The 20,664-nt window shown below is 37.1% G+C and overlaps 1 protein-coding gene across 1 annotated transcript in view; it reads right to left on the bottom strand.

The window, feature by feature from the left end:
* Nucleotides 1-2,793: 2,793 nt before the first annotated feature.
* LOC121738115 overlaps nucleotides 2,794-20,664 on the bottom strand; it is a 33,214-nt gene continuing 15,343 nt past the window's right edge. The window contains exons 4-6 of the mRNA XM_042129969.1: nucleotides 7,083-7,169; nucleotides 6,479-6,610; nucleotides 2,794-5,622 (exon numbers count right to left, since the gene is read on the bottom strand). Of these exons, the coding sequence (XP_041985903.1) occupies nucleotides 2,800-5,622; nucleotides 6,479-6,610; nucleotides 7,083-7,169 (3,042 nt within the window). The 3' untranslated portion in view covers nucleotides 2,794-2,799. The remainder of the gene's footprint in view (nucleotides 5,623-6,478; nucleotides 6,611-7,082; nucleotides 7,170-20,664) is intronic.

Consider the following 20,664-nt stretch of genomic DNA (forward strand, 5'->3'; position numbering starts at 1 on the left):
GGGCAGCTGCCCCCCCCCCCCCTAGAGATTCTAAAAATGTTGCCAAATATAATGCAAACAACGACTACTATAAATTTAAAATCTGGTAATTTAAAAAAAATATGCTGTACGCTGTACACTTATTCAAAATCAACTCCTTTTATTCTATTTTTCTAATAAATGTTATTATAACTTATTTATTTACAAGTTTTTATTGCATAGTCAAGAGCTCGTGCTCGTGTAGCTTTACACATTGGACTCTGTACTGTTTTCTCATTCATAGAGAAGGAGAAAAGTATGAATTGTAGTAGGTAAAGTCAACTTGTCCCCCCCTGCGCCATCGGCTGGCGACGCCCTTGAATGTATTATAATTCTACTAGAATATCGAGTACCTAATTGGTGATTTTATGTTTTATGTTTTTAGGCTTCCGTACCTAATAATATTATTTTCAAAAGTTCTATACTAATATAATATATATTATTTCAAATGACTTTCGAGATTATTCAAGAATAATATAATAATTTTAATTATTTCAAATAATTTTGTTGTTACCAGGAGCACATAACGTATGAAGAGGTGTTTGCGATTATTTTTTTCGACCTACCCACTCATTCCAATATTTTTCTTGTGACCCTCAATATTTTCTTGTGAATTGAAACAAAATATTGAGTTTGAGAAAATTAATAGGGGTGGCAAGTCCTAAGATTATAGCGCGTTCAAACAAACAAACAAACTCTTCAGCATTATTTTAGTATAGATGTAAATAATTTATGTATTGGCAGGGTTTTTATTTATTGAAGTAAAAAAAATTACAAAAACGTTCGTTACTATTTATTGGCAAGATGAAAAACTTATCATTTAAATAAATTACTGATTTATTACATGTCTTAAAATATAGTCATTTTTATTTTTATTATTCAGCTAAGTTTCAGCCAGTTTCTCAAAATTATTCAGCCAAGTCCAACAGCTTTTTATTGACTTCTATAAAGTTCTAAGCCTAAGTTTTAAAGCTTTTTACAAATTCCATCATTTTATACAGAAACACGTACTTACAACTAAAATAACAATAAAATATAATTAACTACTTCTTATAACAATAATGCCTTAGATAACATAATAATACCTTAGAATAATGACCACAAAAGATTTGTACCCAAAAATTCTCCTTGCTGGAGAAAATGGTTAAATATAAAATAATAAATCGTTATTTCATTTCAAGGCTCAAAAAAACTTGTTTTCTGTTACTAACCTACACAGAATTATATTGCTATAGTTCTATGTAAACTATAATAGATAATATGATATGCACAATGCTCACATAACATTTTGCAATATTCGATATTCCAACACGTGGACTAGAAATCGTCTAAGAAATAATGGCATAAATCGTTTCAAACTCAAAAAATAAGTCAATGCAATATACAGCGTGTCCAGTAAATAGTGCGACATACTACAGGGGGTGATACGGTGATAGCTGGGATCATTACCTACAAAAAAAACACAATTTATGTTCAGCAAAATGTTACGGATTTAAAGTTATACAACATTTGAAAAAAATCGATAAATCTCTACCTTTAGACAGATTTATTAGTATATCGCCAAGAAAAAAATCCTTTTCTAGTATTTTTTTACGTCAAATTATTCCTGAATAGTTAGTCTACTTATTGACAAGTCGTTTTTTAATCAAAAACGTTTACTTTTTAAGATATACTACTTTATTGTTTTAATTTTCGCAGAATGATTTTTTATCACTTAACTTTAACCTTTAGTAGTGAAAAAAAATTGTATGTGAGCGTTTTATACAATAAGCTTAAAAAGTTGCCTGTTTAATGGTGATTTCGAAAAGCTACAAATACTAGTGGATATTCATTTTTAAATTATCAAAAATATTTATTTTAACACAGCAGCAAGCCCAAATGAGCCTGAGAAGACTTAAAAGCTCATTTCTCAAAAGATGTCGTGCATGTATCAGGGCACAAGGGAGGTAATTTGAGCACTTATTGTGATTTATTGTTTAAATAAAAAAAAAAATATAAAATTCCTGTTTTTTATTATTATCACATTATCCCTCGAGACTAAATTAACAGTCTGGTTGGCCGTGGATTAATTATTGTGTAATTTACCTAGATCGTGAAAAAACCAGACACAAAGCTTATCTATTGTTATCGCGGCCGCATGTGGCCGCTTGGGAGTTGATGGATTAAAATAAATATTTTCGATAATTTAAAATGATTATCCACTAATATTGTACCTTTTCGAAATCACCATTAAACAGGCAACTTTTTAAGCTTATTGTACAAAACGCTCACATACAATTTTTTTTCACTACTAAAGGTTAAAGTTAAGTGATAAAAAATCATTCTGCGAAAATTAAAACAATAAAGTAGTATATCTTAAAAAGTAAATGTTTTTGATTAAAAAACGACTTGTCAATAAGTAGACTAACTATTCAGGAATAATTTGACGTAAAAAAATACTAGAAAAGGATTTTTTTCTTGGCGATATACTAATAAATCTGTCTGAAGGTAGAGATTTATCGATTTTTTTCAAATGTTGTGTAACTTTAAATCCGTAACATTTTACTGAACATAAATTGTGTTTTTTTGGTAGGTAATGATCCCAGCTATCACCCCCTGCAGTATGTCGCACTATTTACTGGACACGCTGTATAGCAACATTGCTATTTTTTCTTTTCTTTAAAAAATACAGTAAACGTACATCTTCAGATAATCTATTGCGGAAAATCCTTCACTGTATCTGCCGAAGAAAAACATTTGCTGGGACATAACAATGTAGCTATACTGGATTATGGCAATTATTCACGACTCATTTTTATGCACAGGCACTCCATCTAAATCAACTTCTGTGCTTGGAATGAGCGGTGGCTTAAAGCCGTATTCGATTCTTAAGTTGGCAACCTTGGGCGTTCTGTCAGATTTTCGAACACGATCGTTCGAATTTGAATTCCATTGGTCGACGTTATTCTTCAATGGCGGCGGGCCGTAGTAGACTTCATTTGAATTTGGAACGAACAACGGTTTTTTATTTTCCGTTGCGTTTAAATATTGGAAGGAGGATGCGTATTGGTTGCCCCATAGAGTGCTTTGTATGGGCACATTTTGATAATTCTTCTGGTCCAGAACTTGTACCTGGTAATGCCTCTGCGATTCAGCCTGTTGGTTATTCTGTTGCATATATTCCTGAGGTTTTAAATAGTTTTGAGTGGTATATCCCAAGCCGTAGTATAAGTATGCCGGTTCGACTCTCTCAAACTGGTAAGGATGGTCAGGTTTTTGCTTTTCATTGTACCTACCGTCAACTTCCACGGGGTAAGGTACCTTCTTTTCAACGATCTTCTCAACCGGGTACGGAACACGCTTTTCGACGGGATACGGTCTGTCGACATATTTTGTGATGTAGACTGGTTTGTCGACGATTTTTTCGACTTTAACAGGATATGGTACCTGTACTGGTACTTTCTTCTCTACTATATGTTCCACGTGGACGGGGTAAGGTACTTTTCTTTCTACGATTCGATCTACTGGGTAAGGTCTAGGCACTTCTACGGGAACTGGTTGGGGCACTTTGATATGTACCGGCTTTTCAACAACTTTAGTCACATGTACAGGTTTTTCAACAATCCTGTCAACTGGATAAGGAACTCGTTTTTCAACTGGATACGGAACTGGGACTTGCACCTCGTGTGGTACCGGGTACGGGACTCGTTTCTCAACAGGATACGGTACAGGGACTTCTTTTTCAACTACTTTTTCTACTGGTACCTGCTTTTCATACGGTACAGGTACCGCCACTGGCGTTTCTATGCCGATTGGATATAGTACCTTCTTCTCCACTGGTACCTCAATACCCACAGGCACCGCTACCGGTGTTGGTACCGGTACTTGATGGATCATTTGCTTCTCAATCACTTTTTCCACAGGAAAAGGGACGTGTACCGGTCTATCTACGTAAACCTTCCTTTCCACTGGGTAAGGTACTCTCACTTCAACGGGAAAAGGTTGTAGGACTTCGACCGGGTAGGGCTTGTCTACGTACCGAGTTACTTCCACTGGTTTCTCGACTATTCTCTCAAAATGTACCGGTATTGGTACCGGTCTGTCTACTGGTACATGTTTTACAACCTCATAAGGCGTCGGATATGGTACCTCCTTTTCTATAAACCTGTCCACGTATGTAGTAACTGGTACTTGTTTTTCAATAACGATCGGTTGAATTATTTTATCTTTTATATCTTGATCGTAATAATTATTATAGCCGTTGCTTTTATCGATCGCTTGCACTTGAACTTCGCTTCTTATATTCTCACTACTATCTATATCTTCCTTAGAATTATCATCGTTTTCATTCGTATCATAATCTGAATTTTTCGACTCCTTGTAATCATTATTTCTGTCTTGGTTTAATGATGCGACGTATCTCTGATATAACGATTTAACTAAACCTAACGGGCTCTCTGTGTTACTTCTTCCTTCGTCCAAATACTCGTGATACTCAACCTCGTTTATATGTGTGATGTCTAGTGGCACCGATTTTTGTATTTCAACGATAACTTTCTGTTTGTGTGGACTCTCCACTGTTTCTGAGACAAACTCACTGTCCGATCCTTCGTGATCTTCCAGTGAATTGTAAACATCACTATCATTAGAATTTAGAAGCCTTAACGCTACAGTTATAGGTGCTAAGTAGCTCGGGCCGACTGGTCGTGGAGTAATGGCCACCTCAGCGTTGTAGTTTCTATTATCTGTATTGTTTTCGAATGTACTCTTAACACCAACAATTTCGTATCCTTTCTCAATATACGGACCCACAGTTGTCTTTAAATTATTTACAATTTGATCCTTGTAATCGTCAAAACTGAAATCTTCAACAACTATTGGTGAGGCAAACTTAAATCCACTAGTGCGAGGTGTAGCATCTTCTTGCGATTGATCGACGTTACCGAATTTGGCAGTAACTAAAAATCTGTTCTTTCTATCGATAGCGTTTTTCTGTCTTCGTTGTGGTCTTATAAAGTCGTCGCTAGCAGCACTCGTAAACTTCTCTGCTGCGTGATTTATTCTTAGAAGGTCATCATTTGAAACCAAATCTTGTGTAGAAGCTACTAGTCTTGATATCCCTTCGTCTTCAGTGAACGATACTGTTCTAGCAGTTGTGGTCGGACTGTATTCTGTAGAATAGTATAGTCTATCGCTTCTAGAAGTTGTTTCTTGTTTATTTTCTCTAGCTCCAAAGTTGCCATTTTGTTCGTTATATTCAGGGGTATCTACGATCACTTGTGTGTTTTTCTGTAAATTACTTTCATGTTTCTTATCATCGTTCAAACAGTTTTTATCTTTAAATACTTGTACAACTGGACCATTTTCATTAACTTCATATTTATCATTACTTTCTTCGATTTTTACATTCTGCTGTTGCTTCTGTTCATTGTTTTGTTTATTTTCTAGCTGAAAGTTGATGTAGAAGGGATTTCTCTGTGAATCTGGATATAGATCGGTGATGGTTCCGAACTGGTAGGGCACTTGTTGGTAGATCTGGTTCGTCGGCTGCTGCAGCAAATAGATGTCTACTGGTTGATCCTGTTGTAGTTCCACCGTGTTGTTTGTTTGTTGGTAGAATGGTGCCTGAAATAAGAGAAAAATATATATAATCGTTATATAATCTATCTAAGTATATATATAAAAATTGATTTCCAATTGTGTTAGTAACGCTATAACTCGATAACGGCTGAACCGATTCTGCTAATTTTAGTCTTAAAATAATCCTTGAAGTCCAGGGAGGGTTTTAAAGTGACACAAAGTTCACCGGGACAGCTAAAAGACATAAAATGGAGTAAAAGATAATGACATTAAGTTATGTTACGATGTTAATATACTTAAGAACTGCGACATAACATTATACCAATAATAGTATGTAACTATAATAATTATAGCACTATATCTCAAGTCTGTTAGCTGTTACACCGTTACGTTTTGTAATGAGCTAAGTATATGCTAATGTTATACTTGACGACATAATGATTAATGATGAAGTATCGGACGCATGGACCATCTTTCTCATCAGACAGGTGATCAGCCTTCATTATTTCTTGTGATTCATCAAGAAAAACATCGGAAAGTAAACAAAGAACTTTGTTGCTTGAATTATACGTGGGAGAGCCATGCTTCGGCACGAATGGACCGGCTCGACCGGAGAAATACCAAGTTCTCACAGAAAACCGGCGTGAAACAGCGCTTGCGCTTTGTTTCGCCGAGTGAGTGAGTTTACCGGAGGCCCAATTCCCTCCCTATCCTCCCCTATTCCCTTCCCTTCCCATCCCTGCCCTTCCCTATTCACTCTGAAAAGGCCAGCAACGCACCTGCAGCTCTTGTGATGCTGCGAGTGTCCATGGGCGACGGAAGTTGCTTTCCATCAGGTGACCCGTTTGCTCGTTTGCCCCCTTATATCATAAAAAAAAACAATATGTAGGTCAACTCCTACCTGAGCCAGCTCGATCGCTCGTCGTCCGAGCGCGAAGTTGGTGGTGGTGGTGTAGCCGGGCCCGGCGGTCACCACCGCCAGCGCGCCGTGGTACCCGCCGCCGTCCGCAGAGTATCGCACTGCTTGTTCCGCCTGAAATGTACAGGAGTAGTTAATGCATAGGTCCTTGAGTTAAGGTGACGCCGCGTTAAAGTTAAAAACCGTGTTGGATATGTTTTAGATTGATTGTTTTCTATGAGAGGCCGGCCTGGCCTTGCAGGTTCTTGGGTTATTGCATTCATTCATCTCGCGAGATTTACATTCCCCATTCATGACGTTGGAACATTTCTCATATGGAAGTCGAAAGTGACTCTTTTAGCGCTGATACTGTCAGAGTGAGCCATACAAGGGTCAAGGAGCATTTACAACAGCCATTTTCGAAGTGCTAAGGCCTTGTAGGGCTCCGCGAGCGATACATAAATCACCAGCATGGAGACAATATTTTATACAAGGACAACACATAATTTTTCGGGGCTCCATCAAAAATATCTTCTCAAACCTTTTTGAGTCACCAAAAAAGTTTGAGAATCGCTGTCCTATACAGTCACGTCACCGCTGTACCCACCTGCGGCAGTTTGACATAGTAGTGTCCGAGCGTCTCGGCGCCGGCGTTGCTCACCTGCCAGCCCCAATGCGCGCCGTCACCACTTTGCTGAAAACATAGGTAGACTTGAAGTAGGCAGAGCTGGGCACCGTTAATCAAATAGTTAACTTCGTTAATCGTTAATCCGTTAAAAAAAATGTTAGCTTCGTTAAACGTTAAAGCGTTACATTTCGGACGAATTAACGCAAGTTAACGTTAATCGTTAATCCGTTAATATGTGTAATACGGCCTTGTTGTAACTTATATCATTGCGTTAGTGTACATGTTACGCTCAAAGACCGAAAACGCTCAGTGAGCGAAAAAATGGATCACAACGCGTTGTGGTAATAGTGAAACGGCCACGACGTGAAGTTCGCGTCGTGGCCCTAGTGAAAACGGCCACGACGCGTTCTGGTAATATCAGAAATACCACAAAGCGAAATTCGTGTCGTGGCTGACGTGCTATTCGACCACAACGCGTTGTGGTAATCGAGTAAAACCATGACGCGTTCTGAGCATTTAAAAACAACCACGACGGGAATTCGTGTTGTCTCTTGTGCATTGCGCACACACTTGGGTCCTATAAAATTACTCCTGAGTAACTAACCTGGTTTCAGAACGCGTCGTGGCCTTTTTCATTAGGGCCACAACACGGATTCGCATCGTGGCTGTTTTTAAATGCTCAGAATGCGTCATGGCTTTTCTCGATTACCACAACGCATCGTGGTCGAATAGCACGTCAGCCACGACACGAATTTCGCTATGTGGTATTTCTGTGATTACCAGAACGCGTCGTGGCCGTTTCGCTATGACCACAACGCATTGTGAGCCATTTTTTCGCTCACTGAGCGTTTTCGGTCTTTGAGCGTAACATACATACAAAACCTGTTGGTTTAAGGTTTTGGAAATTAACATGTTAGGGACAAAACAAAATACTTCTATAATTATTGTATTCTACCTAACTAAATTATACTGCACTCTTCTTTATCAACATGCAAATGATTTATAATAACAATAAACAAATCACTCTCTCTATAAGCACCGGCGTTGAGTAATGATATGATAAAACGAAACAAATCTCTTCTCACTCGCATGCGCCTGAAAATGTATCTAGTCTACGAATAATAAAAACTAGTTTTTGTTATTCGTAGTATCTAGTATTGTTTTTGCTTCGCTGCTGCCGTGTCGCGGCGCCGCGCTGCCCACCCGCCCGGCACTTGTCTTTTCATACTAACTGTCAGAACCTTTTTTCGCGCCGCGCCGCGGTGTCGTGTGGTAAATAGTAGGCATTGGATTAACGATTAACGGACCTCTGCATATTAACAGAAGTTAACGAGTCCGTTAATGTTTTTAAAAGTTAACTTAAAAGTTAATCCGTTAATCAAAATGTTAACTTCGTTAATTAACGATTAACGGATTAACGAGTTAATGCCCAGCTATGGAAGTAGGTACACGTTTCTTATGTAAAGATAAAGTATTGGTGTAAAGTTTGAAACCGTGATCGAGATTAAAACCATTAGAGACTTGACCACCGATAGGAGCTGGCGTACAAAACCGGATTAGTCCTCAAGAAAAAAAACCGGCCAAGTGCGAGTTGGACTCGCCCATGAAGGGTTCCGCAGCAGCAATAAGGTTTATTTTTATGAAATTAAGAGGTTTTTGATTTATTTTCATATTTCAGTTGATCTAAATGAAAGTTAAATTAAGGTTTAACATTTATGACGTATAAAAAAAAACTTATCGTTAGACGTTAAACTTATCGTGCCCCTACTTTAGAAGTTAGAGGGGGGGGGGGGGGGGGGGGGGGGGGGACGACACACATTTTACCACTTCGGAAGAGTGTCTCTCGGAAACTATTCAGGTTAGAAAAAAATGCCTTTAGAAATCTCAATATGATTTTTGAAGCCCTATCCATAGATACCCCACACGCATAGGTTAGATGAAAAATTTTTTTTTCGATTTCAGTTGTATCTATGGGGACCCCTAATTTTTTTTATAACTTTTCCATTTTTATATCAAAATCTTAAAGCGGTTCACAGACTACATCTACTTACCAAGTTTCAATAGTATGGCTCTTATAGTTTCGGAGAAAAGTGGCTGTGACATACGGACGGACAGACAGACAGACAGACAGACATGACGAATCTATAAGGGTTCCGTTTTTTTCCATTTGGCTACGGAACCCGGTGGTTAAAAAACTAGTATCAGCTACTACTACTACTGAACTAATCCGGTTTTGTTTGAAAATGGACTTTTTAAAGTCTTTTTAACCGGTTTTGATTGAAATGACGCAGATGGGTCAAGAGAAGGCGATTCGAAAAAAAATATACGTTTGCACTCTCGTGGAATTGTCCGGTTTTGTTCGCCAGCTCCTCAGATGTAACGAAAAAGTTTACAACTTTAATGGCACTATGTAAATTGGGCAATTTTAAATTTTACAATTAACAAATTGCTTAGTTAAATTGCACATTTCGCTAAATCGATAGCGACAATATAATATAGCAAGTTAATACACTTATTAGTTACTAGTACTTATCACTTATCTATATGTCATGGCGAATTCGTTGTGTTACATGAGTGTTTTTCAACCTGTCTATAAATTAGGAAGGATAATTTTAACAAAATGATATTTATGAAAAAAACATAAATTATAAAAAAAGCAAGGGCGTGTTATATTTTGCGGAGATTTCTGGTACAAGTCTACTTAATAGAAATCTCCACCAATGTTTTTGTAAAGCTGTATTTTTATTTTTTGTAAATAAATACATTTATTATTAAATTTATCATTTTTTTTTTCATACCATGCAACGCGACTAGGCGAGGCGAGGCGCGACGCGGCTTTTTATATGGATTTGACAGATTTGCGTGAGACGTCTTGCAAGTCTGTCAAATCCATATAAATTTAGAAATGCATCTACGCGTCGCGTTGCTGTCTGAATCAACCCTAAAATGTTAAAAAACACTGCGCTATATCAAAACCCATACTTACATTGAAAAAATGCGAATTTAAATTAACAAGCACTCTGTAGTTAAATCCACGACTTCGACGATACGATAAAAAAAAATACGATTACATTCATTGATAAAATAACTTATTTTACCTACGTCTCATAAAATTGTACTCGACAGACATTGAGTGGCTCAGTTAGTGGGCTGTTGGTAGCTCAGGCCGGGGGTCTCGCCGACGGAACAAAAAGTTTTCAAAGTTCCTGGGTCATGGATGTGTATTAAATATATTGTGTATCATATAATAATAATCTTAAATATATGTACTTATAGTATAAAAGTAATAAATATATTTCCGTTATCTGGTACCTGTAACACAAGTCCTCCAGGTACTTAGCACGGGGCCAGATTGACGTGGTGTGTAGCGTTCATAGATATTATTATTATTATTATTACAGTACATAGACATAGATAAAGAATTCTGGAAGAATCTAACGCATGTAGGAAGTTACGTCAGTCAGTAAAAGTGGTCCGAAGTCCGGTCTCGGCTGTCGGCGTGTGTCGACTGTCGGTACAAAAAGTAAGAAAGTGACCCGACTCCTTACGGCATCTTGTATGTGCTGTACGCCCGGGGGAAATGGAGTTTGACGACGTAAAGGCTATATTTGTTTCGGTTTATTGTTGAGTTTTTAATTAATAATTACAATTAGTCTTCTCTTTATTTAAAAACGAGAGAACATTATACATTTTAGTGTATAATTATTAATTCACTTCTGCTAAAACTGGCGTAACCACCTCTCTAGAAAATATGATAAACTCTACATTTGGTAAATGAATCTGTGATTATTCAATTTTTCTTTTCAAACTTTTTACTTTTATTATTACCTGCGTAAATTAGATATTTCACAGACAAATTAGTCCACAAAAATAGCCTTTGATAATTCACGTGGTCTACTTCTTATCTGTGCCAAATAACATAAAAATTGCTCCAGAAGTTCGTGACCTCACGAACTACTGGAGTAATTTTTATGCATAAATAAATAAAGCTCTTTTAAATTTCCCCCATTTCTTTCCACACTTTCCTCTATTTTTTCGCTCCTATTAGTCTTAGCGTGATAAAATATAGCCTATAGCCTTCCTCGATAAATGGGCTATCTAACACTGGAAGAATTTTTCAAATCGGACCACTAGTACCTTCCGCTTTATAATATAGAAGATGTCTATAAAATAGGCTAATTTGCGTATAAGAACATACAACAAAATTTAAGATTACAGTACAATCTAACGTAATCATAGGCTTTTGCTCAAAAACAAAATCTATACTAATCTATACTAATATTATAAATGCGAAAGTATCTCTGTCTGTCAGTCTGTCTGTCTGTCTCCCTTTCACGCCAAAACTACTGAACCGATTGCAATGAAATTTTGTACACATCTATTCTAGAGCTTGAGAAAGGACATAGGCTACATTTTGATGAGGGAAAATGTCTTATTTCCATGAAAATATCGATGAAAATTAATTCGCATTGTAGTTCTTATATGTGTCAGCAGATGTCGTTTTTATTGCCGATGGCTCCGTAGCTCAGTTGGTCAAGCGTGAGTTAAACGCGTGGTCAGCGCTCATCCCGGGGATCCTGGGTTCGAGTCCCGCCGACGGAACAAAAAGTTTTCAATGTTCCTGGGTCTTGGATGTGTATTACATATTATATAATATGTATCATAATAATATTTCAAAAATCTTAAATATATTTTATGTATAATATTATAAAAATATTAAAATATATTTCCGTTGTCTGGCACCTGTAAGCTGTTGTGACTGTCCTGTAGGCACTTAGCACGGAGCCAGACTGACGTGGTGTGAAATGTCCATAAATATTATTATTATTATTCATTCGTAATATTAATAACATTGTTTAAACATGCTCATACCCAGTATTATAGTAATCTGTGCTCATACCTATCCGACATACCGTACAATGTTTAATACGGATTTAATACGAATTTTGATGCAATTTTTAAATTTTTACTAAATGTACTTGACGTTTAATACATTACATAATACATTTAATAAAAATAAAAATTACATAAAATAGTAATCTATACTATCTATACTATAATATTATAAATGCGAAAGTATCTCTGTCTGTCTGTCTCGCTTTCACGCCAAAACTACTGAACCGATTGTAATGAAATTTTGTACACAGATAGTCTAAAGCCTGAGAAAGGACATAGGCTACTTTTTAACTGGAAAAAGGGGTTGTAAAAATGCGTATATTTGTTCAAATTAAGTTAGTTCCAAAACCCATAACAGATGGCGCTATCGCTTGCTTATATATCTTTCTATAAGAGGTGGTACCATTTTGAGCTACGTTTTTCAATTCTTTCGATTGTTATACACGATATTAATTAATAACTCAACTACCAACTTAGATAATTATCAGAAACAACAGCGCCAAAACTACTGAGCCGATTGTAATGAAATTTTGTACACAGATAGTCTAAAGCCTGAGAAAGGACATAGGCTACTTTTTTACTGGAAAAAGGGGTCGTAAGGGGGTGAAAATGCGTAAATTTGTTCAAATTAAGTTAGTTCCAAAACTCATAACAGATGGCGCCAAGAGTCACCTAGATCGCACTATCGCTTGCTCATATGTATTTCTATAAGAGGTGGTACCATATTGGGCTTAATTAATCAATTCTTTCGTTTGTTATACCTATACGATATCGAATAACTCACCTACCAACATAGATATCAGTAACAACAGCATACCAATATTAAATACTAAATAGTTAATGGGTAAAGCTAAAGTTGTGTAATGCATCTAAGTTGTGTATAGATAAATAAGCTTTAAAATTTGGTATAAAAAAGTTTAATTAAAAAAAAATCAATATTATGTGCACACTACACGGCTGTTTTGGGTATTTTGATTTAAGGGGTATCAGGGTTTTAAAAAGCTTTTGACACCAATTTTGTTGACACCGCGCGCTATAAACTGAAGTCCACGCGGACGAAGTCGCGGGCAACAGCTAGTATTATTATATTTCACACAAATCCCTAAACAAGCCATGTGCCGTTAAACATTCATTAGACAAACCTTGCAGGTTTATGGTACACTCTCAATTAGACATAAGTTACAATTTGTATTACTTAAATAAATAAATAAATAAAATAAATAAAATTCATAAAATATTTTTTTCTGCCGCCAAACGCACATTTCCCCGGTGGTACGGTATGCGGCGTGTAATGTGATACACATAGGCCGATGATCTGTGGGAGCGGCCGCGGGCGTGTACAGTTGATAGTTGTTATGTCACTCTTATCGCACTTAGATACATTTAATGATTACTTAACTTTAATTTGATAAAAAGTATGTCAGAAAATATAGGATGTAACAAAATATATAGATAATATACTTTGGGGTGTGTACTGTGCATAATAATTATCTCCCTTATTTACTGTGATAGTAGCAACACTGAAAGAGCAATTTTTTTTTATTTGTATATGAGCAAGCACCTAGCGTCATAAGTTTACCGATACATAATTTGAAATAGTTACTCTTCAGCGCTGCTACTATCACAGTGAATTCTTTATAAGGGACACATGCACACCCTTAAGTATTATCACTTAGTTTTGTTACACCTCGTATAATGTGGCGTAGTGACTATAAGCAATAAGTATACGTTAACGTATACAATGTATTAGTATAAGAACCCATGTATTAGGTTTAAGCGAGCATTAATAAACTGATCGTTAACCGGGAATGTAGTCTTCTTTGCCCCAACGTCATAATAAGGAGCTTTGGTCAATCTCTTGACTTATGGTGAATAATATACTTTGTGACGAATTGTTTATTAAATCAAAGTTAAGTAATTATTATAGTAAAAAGTCTCTAATAGTTGGGGAGGGGAAGAGGGGATTTCGGGAGTAGCACGGGCGTGTCAGATTAAGCTTGCATAGGCTTCCGACATGTGTCTAGTTATCATGGTATAGAAATCAGATTTCTCACGTGGTGGGTATTTTTTTTTTAATATTGAAATGTCGTCGGATCTGTCAGATTAAGATAGGGGATGTTTAGTATACCCCAAAGTAGCTTTCATATAAATCACTGACGATTCAAAGGTTAGGTAAGCCTGTAGGGACATTTTAAAATATAAAAAAATAAAGCTTCAAATTTTCTTAACTAAGCTTCGCAGATATTTTATTTTGCTCTAAACTTAGTCTTTTTTGTCTAAAATATATTTTTAATTTACCTAAATAAGCAATTTTCTGAATATATTTTCTTTTTCAAAACTTTAAAATGGCTGCAGTTTCTGAACCCACCGTTAAAATAAAAAAACGCTCTTATTATTTTTTTATCAGCTTTATCTAATGTACAAAACCAAAACAACTTTACCTAATCTACTATAAGTTAAGTACGGTGATCTTAACGCGAACCGACTGTAGAACAACAACAATTTATGAAGTTCAAACGGTTGAATGAAAGATTACGAGTCGCGAATTCTCAGTTCGCGACCTATTGTCATAACGATGACATCACAACTTTTAGCAAGTTTAAGTCGCGCTGACTTGTGAATTGAATAAACTTGACCTCATATTGTCATAGGTCAGTACCATCCATACTAATATTACAAATGCGAAAGTCTGTCCGTCTGTCTGTCTGTTACCTCTTCACGGCAAAACGCTGAACAGATTTACTTTGAGTCCCGGGATTGGATACTTTATATCCCGAAAAATTTATGGTACCCGAAGGATAAACAGCTGAACCGATTTTGATGAAATTTGGTATATATGTTACGCTCAAAGAACGAAAACGCTCAGTGAGCGAAAAAATGGCTCACAACGCGTTGTGGTCATAGTGAAACGGTCACGACGCGAAATTCGCGTCGTGGCCCTAGTGAAAACGGCCACGACGCGTTCTGGTAATCACAGAAATACCATAAAGCGAAATTCGTGTCGTGGCTGACGTCTGGTTTCAATTAAACCAGGCCAGGTACGCATGAGTTATTTTTATAGTGCCCAAGTGTGTGCGCAATACACAAGAGCACTCTGGTTTCAATGAAATGAATGTATTGCGCACACACTTGGGCACTATAAAATTACCGCTGCGTAACTGGCCTAGTTTCATTGAAACCAGAGTGCTCTTGTGTATTGCGCACACACTTGGGCGCTATAAAATTACTCCTGCGTAACACGGCCTGGTTTCAGAACGCGTCGTGGCCGTTTCACTGTGACCACAACGCGTTGTGAGCTATTTTTTCGCTCACTGAGCGATTTCGGTCTCTGAGCGTAACATATATATACTTTTAGTTCCGAGAAAGGACATAAGGTACTTTGTATCCCGGAAAAATGTACGGTACCGGTTTCATTGTTACATATTCGATTCGGTGGTCTAGTGGTCTAGAGCGCAGCTCTTGACTTGTGAGGTCGTGGGTTCGATTCCCGCGTTGGAAACATGTTATTTCCAAGTTTGGTTAGGACAATGCAGGCTGATCACCTGATTGTCTGACAAGTAAGATGATCCATGCGTCGGATGGGCATGTAAAAAGTCGGTCCTGCGCCTGATCTCTCGCCGGTCGTGTCGGTCTTCCGTCCCACTGGGTTATGAGAGCAAAGGAATACAGAGTGCTCTTGTGTACTGCGCACACACTTGGGCACTATAAAATTACTCCTGCGTAGCTGGCCTGGTTTCAATGAAACCGGCCACCGTCACCGAAACCGGTGTGGGGGAGCTAGCTATATATTCGATTCGATCAAATGGTAAGATTTTTACTGTTATATGGATATGGATAATGCACATTATAAATTATGTGCAAACAATAATTTATTTCTTCTATATCAGGACATGAACTCAACCGTATCGAATGTTGACCCGAACTGAGCTGAGACGATACATAATATTATGTAATACATAATGGCATACAATGGCCTTGTATAAAACTGGCGTTTTTTTTTTTTATAAAATAAGGGGGCAAACGAGCAACGTGTCACCTGATGGAAAGCAACTACCGTCACCCATGGACACTCGCAACACCAGAAGAGCTGCAGGTGCGTTGCCTTTTAAGAGGGAAAACGCTCTCTTGTTAAAGGTTTGCAGGTCGTATTGGAATTTGAAACTATAACTGTAAAACTCTGGAACGAACTGTCACCAGCAGTATTTCCGGACCTATACGACCTGCTCTTAAAAGGCAACGCACCTGCAGCTCTTCTGATGTTGCGAGTGTCCATGGGCGACGGTAGTTGCTTTCCATCAGGTGACTCGTTTTCTGTTTGCCTCTTCATCCATACTATTTACTAATATTATAAATGCGAAAGTGTGTCTGTCCGTCTCTCCGTTTGTCTGGCTGCTACCTCATCAAGCCCAAGCCACTAAACCGAATTTGCTGAAATTTGGTACCTATAGACATACTTTGAGTCCCGGAAAGGACATAGGATACTTTTATCTCGGAAAAATGTACGGTTCCCGGGCGATAAACGAATTTTGGCGCAACGGAGTTGCGGGCGTCATCTAGTTTTTAAATATAAAAGATTGAAAACAATCTTTTATATTTAAAAACTAGATGACGCCCAAAAAATCAAATTTTTCTCATCTCGGAATTCGAACGTGCAACCTGCGAGTTTTAACCACTGCGCCGCTATGGTGTTACGTAATACATAATCTGTATTACAGTTATTATACCGTTGATTAGCTAAAGCTTTCACTGAGCTTTGTTACGTGAGCGTTAGGTAAGAGCTTTTGTTGAGCATGGTGCAGGTGGAATCCGGGAGGCCGGGCAAAATATACAGCAAATATTATGGATAAGAATAATATTTAAAAAATCAGCCAAGTACGAGTTGGACTCGCACACGGAAGGTTCCGTACGTATAGAGAAAAATAGGCCGCAAATTGTGGTTTTTGTATGGGAGCCCTCCTTAAATATTTATTTTATTTTATTTTTAGTATTTGTTGTTATATCGGCAACGGACATACACAAACTGAAAATTTCAGTACTCTAGCTATAGCGGTTCTTGAGATACAGCCTGGAGAGTGGAGACAGATAGACGGGCAGTCTAAGTAACAGGGTCTTATATTTTGGATACGGTATCCTAAAAATAAATTAAATCGATCTAGCTATAGGAATAATTTTTAGAAAATGTAATTTCATGTCGTGTTTTACCGAAGGCTCGGTCAAATAGCTAGTAATAACTATAAAGTCTGTCCAAAACTTCAATCACCTACGTTTCCGCATTTTTCGTCAAAAGGGATCCAAAAGCATCACAATTTTCGCTCACGTATATTAATACGCGAGCGAAAATGGTTTTTTTTTAATGAAATAAGGGGGGCAAACGAGCAAACGGGTCACCTGATGGAAAGCAACTTCCGTCGCCCATGGACACTCGCAGCATCAGAAGAGCTGCATGTGCGTTGCCGGCCTTTTAAGAGGGAATAGGATAGTAGGGGAGGGTAGGGAAGGGAAAGGAATAGGGAAGGGGATTGGGCCTTCGGTAAACTCACTCACTCGCTTGCGCTGTTTCACGCCGGCTTTCTGTGAGAACGTGGTATTTATCCGGTCGAGCCGGCCCATTCGTGCCGAAGCATGGCTCTCCCACGTATAAAAATCCCTTATACTTTGGATCCCTTTTATAATAATATTAATAATATATTAATATTATTATTTATTACATACAATTTACGAGCTTATTTAGGTAAAGCTACATAATTACGTACCTATTGAGTATTGACACCTTACTAGTTGCTCATCATCTAATATTCAGTAGTTTAGGCCATACACAAACATTACACATATCATTACCCTTTTAATTCGCCGCAGTCGGTCAAAAGCCCATTCATCAAGAATGACGTAAGTGGCATACTTCCAATATCCAATCTTATAGGTCTTATGTCGACTATTTAAGGTTGATTTTCGTATAAAATGAGTATAATTATTATAGTCTAAGAGTCAAGTATGTGTCAACTACATGTCAGGAAATTGTCATGTCATTAGAGCGATTGCTGTGGTCAGTGAAGTGTCATCATAGTGTCATTTGAATGCGTTACGAATTGTGTCAAATGTATGTTCTTAGTTTAGTTATTACAACAACAAAATAAGGGGAAAACGAGCAAACGGGTCACCCGATGGAGAGCAACTACCGCTGCAAGTCCATGGACACTCGCAACATCAAAAGAGTTGCAGGTGCGTTGCTCATTGCTGGGCTTTTATGGTCAAGTGCGAGTCGGACTTTTATGAATGAGGTAGGAAGTTGAAATTATGAAAAATATATTTTATCTTATGATGTAACAAAAAAATACGAATATCGTCATAATATTTCCTTCTTCTGTGCTATAAGATGTCTATATCTCAGAAACCGTACGTTTTCCAGCTATAAAAACTTCTCTATGACCTTCATCAAGGCTTCATCTATCACTGTATCAAATTTTATCAAAATCCGTTCACTAGTTTAGACGGAATTGCCTGATAAATACTAATTAGTTTTGACTGATAAAATTACTGATATCATGTAGTACAAAAGACTTCAACGCGCGACGCCTCAACTAAAAAGATGAGTCTTATCTTATATATTTAAACGAACAATTCTTTTTAATAATTCTCTTTCAGTGCTGCTACTTTCACAGTGAGCTATATAGTTTAAACTAAAGTATTATTATTGGATAAATAAATGTATAATGTAGATATGTATCTTAGTAGTAAAAGTATAATATAAGTACTCTGCCACTATGGTGCTTTAGTTTAAAAAAAAATAACTCCTTAGTTTATGAAAAGTGATATCTATGATTAGCCGTCATCTGTCATCGCTCTCTTGTATTTTCAAAAATGTTTTGTAACCTCATGAAAATAAAGTGTTTGTGTTATCAAGAAATCTACTAGAATTTTTATTGAAAATACTGCCTAATCTGAACAGGTTACGGGTCCAGTCACACGATAATTATATATTTCAATAAAAAATTCAAGTTCAGAGCAAGATTAAAACCGATAAAAAAACTAACCTACAATGGAGGTTACAAATGCCATGAAAATTGAGAAATTTGATGGAAGAAACTTCAAACAATGGAAGTTTCAAGTGAAATGCGCGTTGAGAGCACGCGGATTAAACATAGAAAAGGCAAGACCAGAGGAAACCAGCTCGCAAGTGCAATGGGATAAAGATGACGGCATGGCCATGTTCATTTTGACATCATCCATGGATTTAAATCAAATATCCATAATAGAAAACTGCGAGACTGCTAAACAGGTCATGACAAAATTAGAAGCCATCTATGAACAGAAATCAGAATATAACAAAATGTTAGTTCATGAAAAATTTTATCAATATTCATATAGTGCAAGTGATACCATGGCACAGCATGTGTCGAAGGTGGAAAGTTTAGCAAAGCAGCTTCGAGAGACTGGTGAGAAAATCAGTGATACTGCAGTAATGACCAAGATCCTAAGTACGTTACCGTCAACATACCGGTCGCTTAGACAGGCTTGGCTCTCACTAGATAAAGAAAGTCAGACAATTCAAAATCTCACTTCTCGTCTAGTAGATGAAGAGGCCAGCCTTGCCAATGAAGCAAGCATTAGTGAGACAGCACTAGTAACTTCCAAAGGAAATTTCAAACCAAGAAATGGAAATAAACAGAACTCTTCAAATGATCAGAAAAGAGTGTCCAGTCATAGATTTGTGTGTTACAATTGTGACAAAAGAGGCCACTTCGCAAAAGAATGTAGAATGCCGAAGAAAAAGCATGATAGCAAGAAACCCAACAATATGTTAGCGTTCAGCGCTGCATTGAATGAACATGATGAAGAGGCATGGATTCTGGATAGCGGCGCCTCTATGCATATGACTTTTAAGCGTGAATACTTCTGCGATTTGAATGAGTCTCAACACAACAATTCTGTTAAGTTAGGTAACAAACAGAGTATCAGAGTGTGTGGCGAAGGAACTGTATTGATAGATAAAAAGGTTAATGGTACATGGGAGAGATGTAAACTAGAGAATGTTCTATATGTACCTGATTTACGAAGAAATTTGTTTTCCGAAGGTGCTGCCACTAGAAAAGGATATATGATAATGAAAAGTATGAAAAGAGCCATGATTTTGAAAAATAATATTGTTGTCATGAGTGGATATATAACCGAAAATAACTTATATGAATTGGATGTGAAAACAGTAAAACAAGAAGTTTGTAATATTGTGCAAACAGACATTAAAGTTTGGCACGAAAGATTAGGACATATAAATATTAAAGAGCTCCAAAATATGAGTAAGAATGGTGTGATTCCTGTTAAATTGAGCGGAAACGAGGAATTTATTTGTGAAGCATGCCAATATGGAAAGCAAGCAAGGCGCCCCTTTCTGAAATCAACCCGAGGTCCAACACAACCTGGAGAAATTGTGTACAGTGATGTATGTGGTCCTATAGAGGAGCCTTCTATATCGGGTATGAGATATTTTGTTTTATTCAAAGACGGTGCTACAAGTTATCGCCATGTTTACTTCATGAAGCACAAGAGTGAAGTTTTCCAATACTTTCTAAAGTATAATGCAATTGTGCAAAATAGATTTCAACACAATGTGTGCATACTACATACAGATAATGGTTGTGAATATGTAAACCAAGAATTTACATCATTT

This window comes from Aricia agestis, chromosome 22 (genome assembly GCF_905147365.1).
Source record: "Aricia agestis chromosome 22, ilAriAges1.1, whole genome shotgun sequence".
NCBI classification, from domain to species: Eukaryota; Metazoa; Arthropoda; class Insecta; order Lepidoptera; family Lycaenidae; genus Aricia; species Aricia agestis.